The 15,111-nt window shown below is 48.8% G+C and overlaps 1 protein-coding gene across 2 annotated transcripts in view; it reads left to right on the top strand.

Moving 5' to 3' along the window:
* The first annotated feature begins 5,767 nt into the window (after positions 1–5,767).
* The window catches only part of spz4 (Spaetzle domain-containing protein 4), a 61,589-nt gene continuing 52,245 nt past the window's right edge, over positions 5,768–15,111 (top strand). Inside the window, exon 1 of one of the 2 annotated variants that reach the window (XM_050196828.3) lies at positions 5,768–6,466. In XM_050196828.3, coding sequence (XP_050052785.1) covers positions 6,371–6,466 — 96 coding nt within the window. In that variant the 5' untranslated portion in view covers positions 5,768–6,370. The remainder of the gene's footprint in view (positions 6,467–15,111) is intronic. The other variant, XM_050196829.3, reaches the window with a different exon arrangement.

Here is a 15,111-nt window from a genome sequence, read left to right as displayed (position 1 = left end):
GCAAGCTGATATTCAGAGCACGCCCGAACTGAATAAAATTAAGCCTGTAGCGTTAAAGGCACCAGATACTGGAGAGGAAATGCCCGACACGGGAAAGTTAGAAGAGCTATCTGCAGATTTGCTCATCGCGCCTACGTCAGACGGACTTAATAGGTTGCTAAAAGTCAGCCGGGCGGCTTTGATAGCCGAGCAAAAGAAGGATGGCAGCCTAGAAAACATACGCTGCATTGTCAAGGAAGGTATCGCCAAGAAAAATGCTCGCTTTGTGGAAAGAGGTGGGGTCCTGTACCGGAAGTATCTAGACCGCAGGGGAGTGGAGTTCGATCAGCTGATCGTGCCTCAGTGCTACCGTCAGGATCTGTTGCGCTTGTCGCATGGGGGTTCGTGGTCTGGACACCTAGGAGTTAAGAAAACTAAGGACCGTCTCTTGCAAGAGTACTATTGGCCAGGGTGTTTTCGGGACGCAGACCACTTTGTGAAGACATGCGACACCTGTCAGCGGGTGGGCAAACCAGGGGACAAATCGAGGGCGCCGTTGAAGTTGGTACCTATCATTACGGAGCCTTTCAGACGGCTCGTTATTGATACAGTGGGACCTCTGCCGGTAACAGCCACGGGGTACAGACACATTTTGACTGTGATCTGCCCAGCGACAAAGTTCCCTGAAGTAGTGCCGCTTAAAGAACTCAGCTCAGTTGAGATAGTCAATGCACTACTGTCCATATTTGCGCGAGTTGGTTTTCCTGCGGAAATCCAGTCAAATCAGGGCACGGTGTTTACGAGCGCTTTGACGACAGCCTTTCTCGAAAGGTGCGGGGTAAAGCTGTTACACAGCTCAGTGTACCACCCACAGTCGAATTCCGTTGAGAAGCTCCACTCCGTCATGAAGCGCGTGTTGAGAGCATTGTGTTTTGAACAACAAACTGACTGGGAGCTGTGTCTGCCTGGGGTGATGTTTGCATTAAGGACCGCGCCGCATGCGGCTACGGGGTTTTCACCAGCTGAGCTGGTGTACGGTCGCTCGCTGCGGTCTCCGCTTCGCATGCTTCGAGAATCGTGGGAAGGCAGGGGCGACTACCCATTCGTGGTGGAGTACGTGCTTAGGCTCCTCGAACGCTTAAGAAGGGCACATGAGTTGTCAGGTGAAGCAATGGCAAAGGCCCAGCACAGGGCCAAGGTTTATTATGATCGGACAGCCAGGGCCCGTCGTTTTGAGGTGGGCGATGAGGTCATGATATTGCGCACGTCGCTAAAGAACAAACTCGACGTGCAGTGGGAGGGCCCAGCACGGATTGTTCAAAAACTGTCGGACGTTAACTACTTGGTGAGTCTGCCAGGAAAGCGGAAAGCACAGCAAGTTTACCACTGTAATCTGCTCAAACCCTATAAACAACGGGAAGCAGTGGTGTGCATGATGGTAAACGTTCCCGAAGAGCTTCCGGTCGAGCTTCCGGGACTAGGCTCAGTGACGAACAGGAAAGACACCGATCAAGTCATTAGTGACTTAATCAGTAAAGCATCGCTGTCGCCTGAGCAGAAAACCGAACTACACCAGCTCTTACAAGAGTTTCAAGGTCTGTTCTCTGAGAGGCCTGGTAGGACTTCTGTCCTTACTCATGACATAGAACTTACCTCCCCAGAGCCAGTACGATCCAAGGCGTACCGGGTGTCACCCCGCCAGAGCGATATTATGGAGGCTGAGGTAAAGAAAATGCTACAGCTCGGTGTTATTGAGGCGGGTGAGAGTGATTATACCTCCCCTTTGATTTTAGTTGAGGTACCGGGCAAGGAACCTCGTCCTTGCGTCGACTACCGCAGGCTTAATTCCATCACTAAGGATCAAATTTATCCGATCCCTAACATCGAGGAGCGCCTTGAGAAAGTTAGTAGCGCTCAGTTTATTTCCACCCTAGATCTTGTCAGGGGTTATTGGCAGGTTCCACTTACAGAAGAGGCTAGTAGGTATGCGGCGTTCATTTCACCAATGGGAACATTCCGTCCTAAAGTGTTGAGTTTTGGTTTGAAGAACGCGCCATACTGCTTTTGAAGCCTCATGGATAAAGTGTTGCGGGGACAGCAAGAATTCGCTTTACCGTATCTAGACGACGTAGCGATATTCTCCGCATCCTGGCCTGAGCATATGGCCCACTTTCGGGCAGTGCTAACCCGTCTGCGCGAAGCGGGCTTGACAGTCAAGGCTCCCAAGTGCCAGTTAGCACAGGCCGAGGTTGTCTACCTCGGTCACGTGATTGGACGGGGTCGTCGCCGCCCCTCTGAAATAAAGGTGGCCGCTGTGCGAGACTTCCCGCAACCGCGCACGAAGACCGATATTCGGTCGTTCTTAGGTGTCGCCGGCTACTATCAGAGGTACATCCCCAGGTACTCTGATATCGCGGCTCCCCTGACGGATGCTCTAAGAAAAACAGAGCCTCAAACATTCGTCTGGGACGAGACAAAGGAAAGAGCTTTTAGCGCCTTAAAGAGAGCCCTAACAAGCCAGCCTGTGCTACGATCGCCAGACTACACAAAAGGGTTCGTTGTTCAGTGCGATGCTAGTGAGCGAGGCATGGGCGTTGTACTGTGCCAACGGGAAAATGGAGAAGTGGAACACCCCGTCCTGTATGCTAGTCGTAAGCTGACCAGTCGTGAGCAGGCGTACAGCGCCACCGAGAAAGAGTGTGCGTGTCTCGTGTGGGCCGTTCAGAAATTGTCATGCTACCTAGCCGGCTCGAGATTTATCATTGAGACGGATCACTGCCCTCTACAATGGCTGCAGACCATCTCTCCCGAAAATGGCCGCCTCCTGCGCTGGAGCCTCGCTTTGCAACAATATTCCTTTGAGGTGCGTTACAAAAAGGGGAGTCTCAACGGTAACGCCGATGGCTTAAGTCGAAGCCCCTAACGTAAGAATCAGCCTCAAAGTTATTTGTTACTGATGTTTTTCTTCCTGAGGCAGTATTTTTAACATATTGCTTTCGTGTAGTGTTTCAAGGTGATGACGTGCTTTCTAGTGCAATTTTCCAATTTGTGGACGCGTTCTGAGTGCTGCTAGACTACTGTAAGGAACTAGGCAGTGGTATAAAAGGGGAAAGAGCCTGGCAGGACTTGGTGAGGGTTGTTTCGTGCTTGCTGACTGAGCGGTTGAGTTTCGGCGTAGTTCTAACGCTTGCCGGGAATGAGAACAAAAATGTCAACTCTCCCGAAGTCACTTTGCAGTGTCCTGTGTGAACCTGAACGTGAGAACGAGGCCTTCTCTGTGCGCTGCGCTCAAGAAACGCCGAAGGACGCCCGACTTCGGTTATGAGCATCATCGAGCGACATCCCTCCGGACAGCGGATGCAGTCCCCTGACCATCGGGATCTCCTTCCCCCGGCGGGGCGGTCTGTTACGTTTCGCCTACGACGCGCGGTATAGCCGGAGCGGATGCAACGGACGCCGGGGCTTCGTTCAAAGCGGCGGACATTTTGGCCCGTTCAGCGCCGCCGATACGCCTCCCCGCCAAGCGCGTCCAGGCATGTTTCAATGCCACGTGTCTTCAAGTGTGCGTTTGTGTGTGTGTGCATGTTGGTGCCCACGCTTGCCAAAGCGCGGCAGCCGGGGAGAGGAGCTCCCCAAGTGTGAAGCGAGGAGGTCTGACCGGCGCCGGCTCGGCGGATGCGTCACTACACTCGTCTCAACATGTCTCTCAGCCTGTCCGTGCCCCGCATCACGTGCGCCTCTGACGAGGCGTTCCTCCTTCCCCTCAACTCCGAGACTATAAAAGCAGCTGCCCCCGGACGCCGAGAGAGGCTCCGATTTCTTCCGTTCAGTTACGTGCTCTCCCGTCTCTCCACTTCGGTCGACCGGACCGCCCGCTCTTTTGCGATGCTAGAATAAACAAGTTGTTCTGTTACCAGTCGACTCATGCTTTGCCGGGACCTTCGGATGCTTCCAGTTGTGCCCCAGGCCGCCAGGCCAACGCTACCCTTGGGGCTTGCGACCCATTTGCAACAACGGGCGTCAGCGCTGAGATTCCAACAGAACGTACATGGATTACTGCACTATTGTTTCCATTTAAGCTCTCGCTTCATTCTGTTGCCAGTGTAGATGGTATAAAATAACTTACTTAAAGGAACGTGCTGTTGGACTAGAATAAAAAACAGGAACAGCGCAATAACACAGGACCCGCGAGTAAAGAGCACAGGACATCGCTCTGTCCTGTGCTCGTTATCGCTCGTCTTGTGTTGCGCTGTTCCTATTTTTATCCTAAAGATGAACCAACCAGCTCCATGGAACACACTGTTGGGCCAGTTGGTACAAAATCATTCCAAAGGAAAGGGAGTACGTTCCAAACTATGACAAATTGTTTAACCCCCATACAGGTGTTATATTAATCAAAGCAACCTTATTTTGGGAACACTACTCAAAAGAGCAAGGTAATTAGTTGCTCACAAATTGGAACCATCACATTTCAAGTGCACCACCATATGAAGATTTCATTCATACAGAAAAACTATTGCAGTCATTTCAAGTGCTTTTACAACAGCTCTACCAATTCAAGTCATTTTATTAAATACTGTCGCAAAAATTGCTTGCGTTACGCAACATTAGAAGGCCTGTATAATCATGTTATAGTACAAAACATGGAACAATGATTAATACTTCTTTATTTTTTATTCTTTTTACGATACGTAAAGTTCATGTACTTAGATTTTGGTGCCCGCAAAGAAAATCCAAGGGGTTTAAGATTAAGGTGGATTCGCTCACTATACGGCGTGATCCACTATCATATCGTGGTTCTGGCACATAAAATCCCAGAGTTTAACTTTCAAACTGAACTATTTCCTTGACAGACATTTTTCCTTGATTAGGTCCAAGAGAATGCGTAGTAACCGATCGCTGTTCTCCTTTCAACACTTCGATACCTTTTCTTTAATGCTTAAATATTCGTCACGGAAATGGCGGAGTCTACTTGCTTAGCTTCATCAGACATGTAGTATACTACTGCTACATGGATTATCGTGAGTCCGTGTATGAATGTTAAAAGACAGGTCGGACCAGGCTCGCAACTCTACCGACAACCGCTCCGCATCTTCCTTCGCCGTCGACGATGCGTCCTCGTTTGTCAGCCTGCTCTCGGGACATGCGCCGTGCGCATGCAACAAAACAGGATAGGGCCGCAGCTCAGTTCTCGTCAGTGTACATCAACTCGCTGTCTACAAACGACGCGTGTCACAAGCGTTCCTTCATGAGTGTTAACGGCAAAGCCACCGAAGTGCTTTGCGCACGCGTCTCTATTTTACTTACCAGGCAGTCAAATGGAAGGGAACATAAGCGTCTCTCAGTCGTTCTATCCAGACTGACTCAAAGACAACAAAACGGGGCTACACAAAGACCATTCCGCCAAGCCACGCAGCACGCCTAGCGGCTCGGGATGAAAGGATGGACACCACACGGCGGAAACCGGGTCAGCTATCATTCAACATCCCGCGTGGCTTGTCTGCGCACGGTCCCCTTCGCCAGGATCTCTGACCAGAAGCACCGTGCGTGCCTCGCTGTAGTATTCATTCCTCGGGGCGTATACGCAAAGCGATGGCCGTGGCACGAGCCGACGACCCTTTCCACGCTGGGTGACGCGACGCGGGTCGAGAGACCGCCACCACCAGAACGTCTCCTCCCGGCCTCTCCCTCTTTCTGCAGCCACTCGACCACTCTGAGAGAAGGCCGAACAGGCGACACGCTCGGCAGCCAGCTGTGGAGGAGGCCAAGAGCTGAAGGAAGGACCCGCACAGCAAACACGCGCACCGGAATCGTTGGTCCCGTCGCGAGGCGCCAGTCGCCGCTAGCACGCGCTGAGAGGGCAAGAGCCGCCCGGTGCGGTTACTGGGTTGCCCGCCTGTCCGCCGGCGGCCTAGAACTGTCGCTGCCGCCACCGCTGCCCGACCGACCGAGTCTCCCGTTCGCCGGGCCGCGCTGCTTTGCCTTTCGTGAATCCGCGGCCTTGAACTGTTTAGAACAGCGCTTAGGGTCACCTGCGGGACTTACGACAGCGGCGGCGCAGCAAAAGCACGGGTTCGCGTCTTCATTCACTGGCTTGACGCAGCAAAACTCTTCGCGGCGCAAACCGCTCGCCGCTGACTTCATGTCCATACGAAGGTCGTAACAGGACCGTAGTGGAGAAGGTATCTCTCGCGAGGAACTCCGATTCGCGCGCCGCTTCTACTCGCCGCCGTCATGTCTTTTGGACCTGCTCGTCCTTGCTGTGAATCCGAGCTTAAGCGGGAGTGAAGACACGTTCAGCTTTCTGCTGCGTGTGTACTTCATCTGCGACGTATCGCAGTTCCGTTGACGGTTGCACCATAGCACGAGAGCTACTCCCGTTACGCAACCAATGGAGAATTACTGCATCTTCCCTTGGAGTACGTCAGCGGTGCTACGCCGCTTCCACTGGCACGTGCTCCTGCTTGCACTCGGCGTATCCGTACTGGTAAGTCATGTTGACGTCACTGCAAATCTTTTTCTGAGAAGGGACGATAACGTCTATAGGTCCATAAACCTTAAGAGCGAGCCCTTCGCGACGGAGTTCGTAGGGTACTCACCAACTCCGTCACGAAGTGCCCTGGCAACCATGACAGCTCACTAGACGCTGCGCCTGCTAAAACATCAGATATTTTTAATAAGTTTTGCAACGTGTCTTTCATGTGTTAATATTGAGCACTATATTCTTTTTATTTATTTTTTCTGTGTGCCCATGTGATATACAGATCCCATGTGTCACCCTGTCATTGAATTTTCACAACTGGACAAGGTTGTGAACGTTAAACACAGCGCACTGACATTCCAGTTGTTTTACTTTCTGTCATTTAATATAAATAAGAAGAAAGGGAACCCGGGTGCCGGATTTTTGTTAGTCACAACCATATGAAGCGAACTGATAATGAAGTCAGGGAAAGAATAGTGAACTTATTTGTAATTTTTAATTGAAGTCTAAAAACAATAAGCTAAAGGGAAACGAAAGTAGTCGAAGAACAACTTGTCGCTGGTGATGCCGAACCCACAACCTCCGCTTTACGCGTGCGTTGCACTACCAATTGCGCTACGGCGACGGCTCCTCCCACGTCCACATTCTGGGGTATTTAGGTATGTGTGCAAGACCCAGCCTGCTCTAACCAGCTACCTGCCCCTAAAGTTCACGTACTACGCCATCGGTCAAAAAGATGTTCCACATCCAGCGCCATGGGCACGAGTTGCGCTGGCTAACATGCCCCAGGTTGGACCTTGTACACATACTTAAATACCCAGGAATATGGACGTGCGAACAGCCGCCGCCGTAGTGCAATGCACGCGTGTTGTGGAGGTTGTGGGTTTGACTGCCACCGGGGGCAAGTTGTTTTTGCGACCACTTTCATTTCCATTTAGCTTACCATTTCTGCGCTTCAGTTAAAAACTACAAATAATTTTTCCTATAATTTCCACGGCGTCATTATCTGTTGGCTTGATTTGCCTAATATAATTGTTAATGGGATCTCAATATATTAGAATATTCGTATGCTCCTTCCAGATGAAAGCCTTTGTGACCTAATTAGAGCCATCCTGCGAGCTACGTTCACGTTCTTCTACTGTCGACATTTGTCTGACCGCTCTGGCTCCTTGCAGTTCAAACGACGCTAGAAGAGCGTGCGCCTCGGCTTTCACCAATGATTTCGGGTGCTGCCCTTTGAACTTCCGGTTATGTAACAGTTTCGCCTCATTGTGTTACGTGCATACCCCGTTAGATACGTTCCAGCAGTTAGTCATGCGAGATTGTGCAAATTCCAGCACGTGCAGCACAGATTCAAACAAGTGCGGCGGCTAGAAGCAACGGGAGTACCTTGTTCTCGAAAGCAATAAGGTTCTTGTCACCTGCTGCTGCAGCTCGGGCAGAATGCAACGCTGCAGGCATAACAGAAAAACATAAATGTGGTGGTCTGGCACAACGTACCGCGACGTCACGCGGTGTCAGAGGAAGTATTGCTGGGAGACCTAGAGGTCTTTAGGACGCGCACAGATATGTTTCATTATTTCGATTTCACTGCGTGAGCGTCCGCAAGTCAACGTCTTGGCCAGCTCTGCTGTAATACATACGTTAGTAACGTTAAGCAAGATTTATGTCACCCTTGTATCGTTTATGTGGAGTCGTTTATGTGGAAACTGAGGAAACAACGGCCACTGGTCCGAAACTGTAAGCAAAAGGGTTCGAGACTCGGAGCACTGCTATGTTTAATGTTCGGCCAGGCACGAACATCGCATAACGATGTTCGGCTGCTAGGTAAGCGGCCGCAATTTCCGTTCCCAGCTGCATTCCAATGGGTATGGAATGCAGCAACATTCATGTAGTGAGCTTTCGGCGCACGTTAAAGAAATCCAAAGCATGCGCAGTGAAAACCAATCCGCAACTTCCACTACGACGTCACACGCAGTTGTTTTGCTTCGGGACATCAAACAACAAACACCATCGACCGATCAATAAATCAGTTAATGAAGGTTAATAATTGTAATCCACCCGAGAGTAGCACGAAGCTACAAAGGAAGCCAACCTGGGTTTCTATTGAAGAAGGCTTCGCAGTTGAAGAAAAATTCGCCCTGGTCCGGGGATTTACCGTCTTAGCTAACCGACTACCGGTCAGCTCTACCGTCTGAGCTAACTCAGAGGTTAGCAGATCGCCGGGCGAAGCGGAATCAATCAAAAACTCGAAGTGCGGACGCAATGAATATGGAAAAACCCATCAATCAGCGGTTTCTAATCCAGCTTGTTTATTCCCGCAGAATTAATTTGTTATACTCAATGAGTTAACGTACCACGTCATGAATACCTCCCAGTGAACTCAACGGCTAGATTCACAGTTATTTGCCTGCATTGTAATACTCGCGTCCATGCGCGAGCCTACCGCTCTGTGCAGTGCAACGGCTGAATGCATACATATTTTGACAGTAAACTGCAGCGGTTCCCTATGTCATGCATAGTTACCAGACAAAGCGAATTCCATTTGTAGCTCTTTGATAAACTCATTCATAGAAAAACTTGATAAAGAGATGTCTTTTCAAGCTGCAGTTGGACAAATGAAATGGAAACCTTATTCTCCTTACTTTTCGCAAAGGATCAAGTTTGCAACTTCGACGTTGCCCTTTATCTGAGCTTCACTCTCTTCAATTCTTGTAGATAATATTCATCCAGGCCGAAACACCTCCTGTCCTGTCGTTCCATATCTCCCGTCACATAATTATCTGTAATTCAATGCTCACAGAATACTTTTGGTCTGCCCACCAAGGGTATCACCACACATTCGAATAATGAACCTACACAATTAACATTAACAATGCGTGCATGGTCCGGTGCATATAGGTACACTGCACAGCGCTTTCTGATGTGTCCAGCTAAGTTTGAAAACAGCATATAATATTTATACGTCTCACCCGATGCACATTGATCGTTTCCGCCTATATGCAGTTCGTCCGGGTAGACCGAGGTACAGCGAGCAGAGAACACTAGTAAGACATATAGTCGGAAATACGAAACAACGTATGGAAACGAACGAATGCAGTTGTTCCGTGCTAGCAAATCTATAGGCCCGAGACCATGAGTTGATTACGTTCTCAACCATTTTTTGACCACCGGTTTTCATGTGACTTCAACTCTTACCACTATCGTTATCATCACTAATGCTCACTTCAGGACAAAAGCCTCTCCGAAAGATGCCCAGCTAAGCCCCTCTTGCGCTGTTAGGCTCCATCTTATACCAACAAACATCCTAATTTCATCGCATCACCTACCGCTCTGCCGTCCTCGATTACGGTTCCCTTCCTTTTGCTACCCTCACATGCCATCGGTCATCTGTGCTACGCAATACACCATCTGACCCCCTCCACTTCTTCCTCTTCATCTCAAATAGAATATCGACTACCCGCGTTCTCACTCTGATCCATACTGACGTCTTCCAGCCTCCAAGTCACGCCCATCAGTTTCCATTTCATCACTCCTGGCAAAATCCTTATCTCATCCGTACGACAAGTTGGCTGAGATAACTTACTGCTCCGCTCTTTCGAAAGGCTGACTACCGATCCACAATTCTTCTTTCCGTGTCAGGTTATTGAACATTAGTTTTCTGCACGTTACTCTTACTATACAGATCCGCAAAGAGGACCGCAAAGTGTCGCGTGAAACGCCGTCAACTCATACACGCTTTCGGTGGCATTCTACGAGCAGCAAACACGGCATACTCTCGAGCTTCGCGCAGTAAGTCGGCTCTCATAGTTGGCTTCGGCAAAAGTTAAACACAATCTCGACCAATGAAGAGAGCGTTAGAAGTCAAAAGACTTGCGCTGACGGCGACATCTAAAAACCGAAAGATTCCAACGGCTTTAAACCGCTTGTATCTATATGACAGCAGAGTGAAATGGTGAAAAGCACTTTTCCTTTATTAGAGCTAGCTCAAGACCAATACAAGCCGATCAGAACAGTAACGCGCTTCAGAAAATTGTTATTGCCGACTGCATTGGCCCTCAACAGGTATACAACTGCTCAACAGTTTTCGGAAGGTTGATGTTGATGTCAAGAGAAAGCATATTTTCTCGCGCACAGAATGAAGCTTGTAGGAGAATGGTGCACCGTATGCCCTGCTGCACAAGCGAATATACTTTCAGTTCTCACTTCATTTGGCGCAAAGGCTATTAAGAAATTCGATATTTCAGAGCGGTAAGTTCTTTTTAATTACTGGACGAGCCGTTTGTTGCGCGAACTCGCACTTTGCTAGAATATGCCCGACAACTTGTGAGAAGGCATCCGGCTTGAGAAGTACGTCCTACAGAGGCTGCTTCGAGCAGGGCAGCCTTGTGCTAGTGGACAGGGAAACTAATCATTTTTTACTAGTTTATGTATTTTGCCCCAGTTTAGCCAAGACATTATGCTTATGTACGGCAGATGCGCGATCGTTGTTCTCATATATCTATACACGCCTGCAAATACTTACTTCGTTAAATTCAGTAGCGCTTTATCCGCCGTACAATCCTCGAGAGTGTCTGGTCTTCAATGGTCAGCGATTAGAAGAAAAGATAAATACGGGTGTGACAGAGGACAAATGTAGGCACTCCTTGAGCCTCCTTGCGACCGCAGAAGACAGTGCGCGCATAAACTCTAGTCCAGCCGCGCATGCAGGGTGCTGTCTACTGAAAGTAGAACGCGCATTTCTATCGAGCAGGAAGTAGGTTATTCGAAAAACTCGGCGTTCTCAACAGGATCACAAAAAATAGCAATTCATTTTTGACCCACAAGCAGGGTTATGCACATTGCAGGCTGTTGTCAAGTACCAGCGCTGTGATCTTAGTTCAATAATAAAAAAAAATGCCGTAAAGCTGACCTTGAAAAGAAAGTCGAAGTAGTATCGCAGTTGGTAACAGAAGCGAAATTACGGGCGACGCTGGAGAACATAAACGAAGTCATTGCCGATATCGCTGTCACAAGTAACAGGCAAAGTGCACGATTACTATAACGTAAAAGGAGCCAGACTTCAGCGATAACTCGTAGTTTGTTCTTATATTTTCTCTTGGTCACTTCCGTGTTTCGGAAACTTCTGTGAGTGATTGTGCAGACCTCTCTGTGTGCCAACAAAATGGAACCGCTTTACCCTGGCACAGATATGTCGACAGACCTAGACCCTATAAAGCGCGTTGCTTCTTTGGTTTAATCGCAAAGCAAGTAAACAGTTTGCCAGGTGCTGCTTGCACGCACCACTTGATCAACACCTCTGCGAGGCGAGCCGGGTGGCATGTCGCCAGTGGCCGGAGGCCAAGACCTAATGCCGATCAGGGCCAAGGGCAACATCCCCTCTCTGGCCGGCCGGACGCCGTCGCGTACGGCCACTACTATGCAGCCCTCTGACCCCGAGCGGCCCACAGATGTGTCTTGTTTTTGTTCCGCCAGCGGCCTGCCGGCTTGCGACGTCGGGGAGGTCTCTGCCTGCGCAGGCGCGCTTGTTACGTGTCTCCTCCGTCTTTGCACGCTTCTACGCCTTTGCCGACTACGGGACTGCCGAGGAGGAAACCGGTTGTCCCAGATTTTCGACGATGTGTGCCCCAATGCCAAGGTCGTCGCCGTCGTCTGCCGGGCAACCATCACCTGCCCCCCTTACTTCCGATGTTGTCGTTCCCCGCGTGCGTCAGGGAGGGAAAAAAGATAGAAGTATAAAAAAAATACACTTTTCTGATACGTCCTTACGGCAAATGTGGGTCGCTCGGCTCTAACACATTCTTGCCGAGTTATACGACTGCAGTCTGAGCACGGAGTTTGTGCGTTCTTTGACACTTCCTTCCACTTCGCCGCCAGCGCTGGTCATATCGAGGAATGACTAGTGGTGCTGGGCAAGCAGTTCCAGGTCGCGCACGTATCCATGTCGAGCTATGATGAGACCCGCCGTGATAGCCCAGTGGCGTTGCGCTGTTCAGCTCGAGGTTTCAGGTCGTCCGATCGCGGCCGCGTTTCTATGGGGGCAAAATGCAAGAAAGACGTTCGTTTACTTACGTGTAGGGGCACGTAAAGATCCCCATGTAGTCAAAATTAATCCGGAGTTCTCCACTGCCGCGTTCCTTATAGTCATACCGGGGTTTTTGGCACGTAAAACCCCAGGATTCGCTTTATCCAGAACATCAGAACAAAATCTATGCGTGGCCTCAGCAGCGCAAGCTTATTTTATATCACATAACTTTCGGAATAGAAAAGCCAAACTAGAATTGTATATAGACATCTGGATGATAACGGTTATCTTCTTCGTTCACGTTGCCTATATAGAACCCTTCGCCTATTGAAGCAAAGAAACAAGTCGAATGACGCCAGTAATTTAGCTACTTAGCCTTACAACTGCACTTGTGAAATCATAGTAACGATAACTCATTAATAAGTACCGCGCTGAAAGAATTAGGATTTCATTGGATATTCTGACAATACTACAAAACTGGTTACTTCGCTAAAAATGAAAAATATAGAGGAAGTATTGCAGCTATCCTTTTGTAAACGACAAACGTACGACGTGGCTAGTCATGCCTACATATTAGGAAATCAATGGTTCTAGGCACTAGAGGAATAGCTCCGCATTTCATATCTGATTTAACTGTAATCAGACAAATCTCTGTCAATACTAACAGTGTAATTACTTCTAAACATGCAGGTCGGTAGGTCTGTTCAAACGGAAGCGTCCCAAATACAGCGTCTTTAATGCATTCATGGCACAGTTTCCGCATCGTCCTTTCCTCAATAGTCATTGCTAAGAGTGTATTTTGTAAACTTATGTCGCATCAGTGCCCTCCACGACTAGCCATCGCTACACATTCTGGTATCTGCCACTCATGATAGCTACTTGCGTGATAGCCGCTAACGATGTAAACGACTTTCTTCAAGAGCGAGGAGTAGGCCTCTCTTCCGAAATATATCAATGATGTATTTGTAGGCTATTTACAGACATGCATAGCCAAATATTTCAGACGAACAACTCGTGCGCCAAGCCAGCCCCCGATTGTCATATATACCTCAATCAGGCGTGGACTTGCGTCACAGCCTGTGTCACTCCATCACATATGTATTAACGGTCTTCATTCGGTAAAAGATGGCCCGTCGCTTTCTCAGCGTAGAGCAAGTTAACAGCGCAGAAAGGCGGACAAAGACGTAAACAGGACCAAAGGGGGCGCTGGTTTTATTATGAAATGCGCAGAATATACTCTTTTGAAACAGCGATCGGAGAGACATTATAACTGACAAATAATTATTCGAAGATTGACGAAAAAAATGCACATGAAACAATCATTCATTATCACAATGGCCTACCGCCCGTGCTGCATGCCTTCCTCAAAAAAAAAAGTTAAAAAACGCCAGCCCTACACGTGACAGGGCCATGGATAGCTTGGATGCCTATGGATGGCTATGAATGGAGCAAGGCGCTTGCTGACGCATGTGCCTTGTTGCCGCGACACTTGTGTTGCTTCTATGGTTGTGCTGGTGTGGTCATCTCCGTGTTTACTATTCACAGTGGTTCGTTCGAACCAAGGTGTGCAGCCACACGCACTAGAATTATACAGTGCCAAAAACCCTATATTATTATGTTTATTGTTGGCATGTTCGCGCACGAGTTCACTTAAAGCTCCTTTGAGTTTACTGAGGCATATGCCCGTTTGTCTACATAACAAGCACCGCAAGAGAGTGGGATTCCGTATACGACGCCGCGTATGAAGTCAACATACTGGCTCCTGTGCTTGACCTCGAATTGTCCCTTCGGCTCTTTTGCCAGTACAGGTTATCTTTGAGATATCTAAGACAACTTACGTGGGGCCGAAAAAAGACAGATGGATGCACAGGCATCGTCCTATCTTTTTTTTTTCCAAACGCTGGAACACTTGATGCATGTAAGGGATCCCAGCGACCTCATCGACCCTTTAAATGCCCCTACATTCCTGTCCCATTGGTTCTTTCACTGATTCGGGCCTTCCCAGAGGATTGCCTCAGCAACATCGCAGTTCCGGGTAACCTGCGGCATACCTACTTGCGCCTGAAAGCTGGTGCCAACATTGTGACGGCATGCACGGTCAAGGGCGCTTGAGCAGCATGTACGCGCGATGCCTCTCTTGACCGATTTGCAGTGAGGCTGACGTAAACGACAATAGAGCGCACTACCGGTAGTACTGTTTTAAAGGCGCAGTCCGTGAAAAATGAAAGGTTCTCCTCGCAAAAGGAGTATATCGTGAAACTAAAATTTGCCTATATACCTGTGTTATTAATACAGATGCACACGTTGTTGTTTATTAAACTGTGAGATTCTAAGAAAATAAGCCACCGAAGGACCGGCTATCTCTATCAAAGATGAACTCCAGAAACTAAGAAAAAGCAAAAAAAAAAGAAAACGAGACAAAGGCAGAAAGAAAAAAATTGCCGGAGAATAAAGCAACGAATACAAGCATAGCATGCTTTAAGCCATATATGCATAGCCCCATCACTATACGTATATCAGCAACGCGCGAACGTCCGTTCACATTGCACCTTACCAGAACAGTCACTACACAAAATAAAAGATACACGGAAGGACGAAAAGAGAACATCACTACAAACACTACACG

This window comes from Dermacentor andersoni, chromosome 1 (assembly GCF_023375885.2).
Source record: "Dermacentor andersoni chromosome 1, qqDerAnde1_hic_scaffold, whole genome shotgun sequence".
Lineage (NCBI taxonomy): Eukaryota > Metazoa > Arthropoda > Arachnida > Ixodida > Ixodidae > Dermacentor > Dermacentor andersoni.
This window is presented reverse-complemented; position numbering and strand designations above follow the sequence as displayed.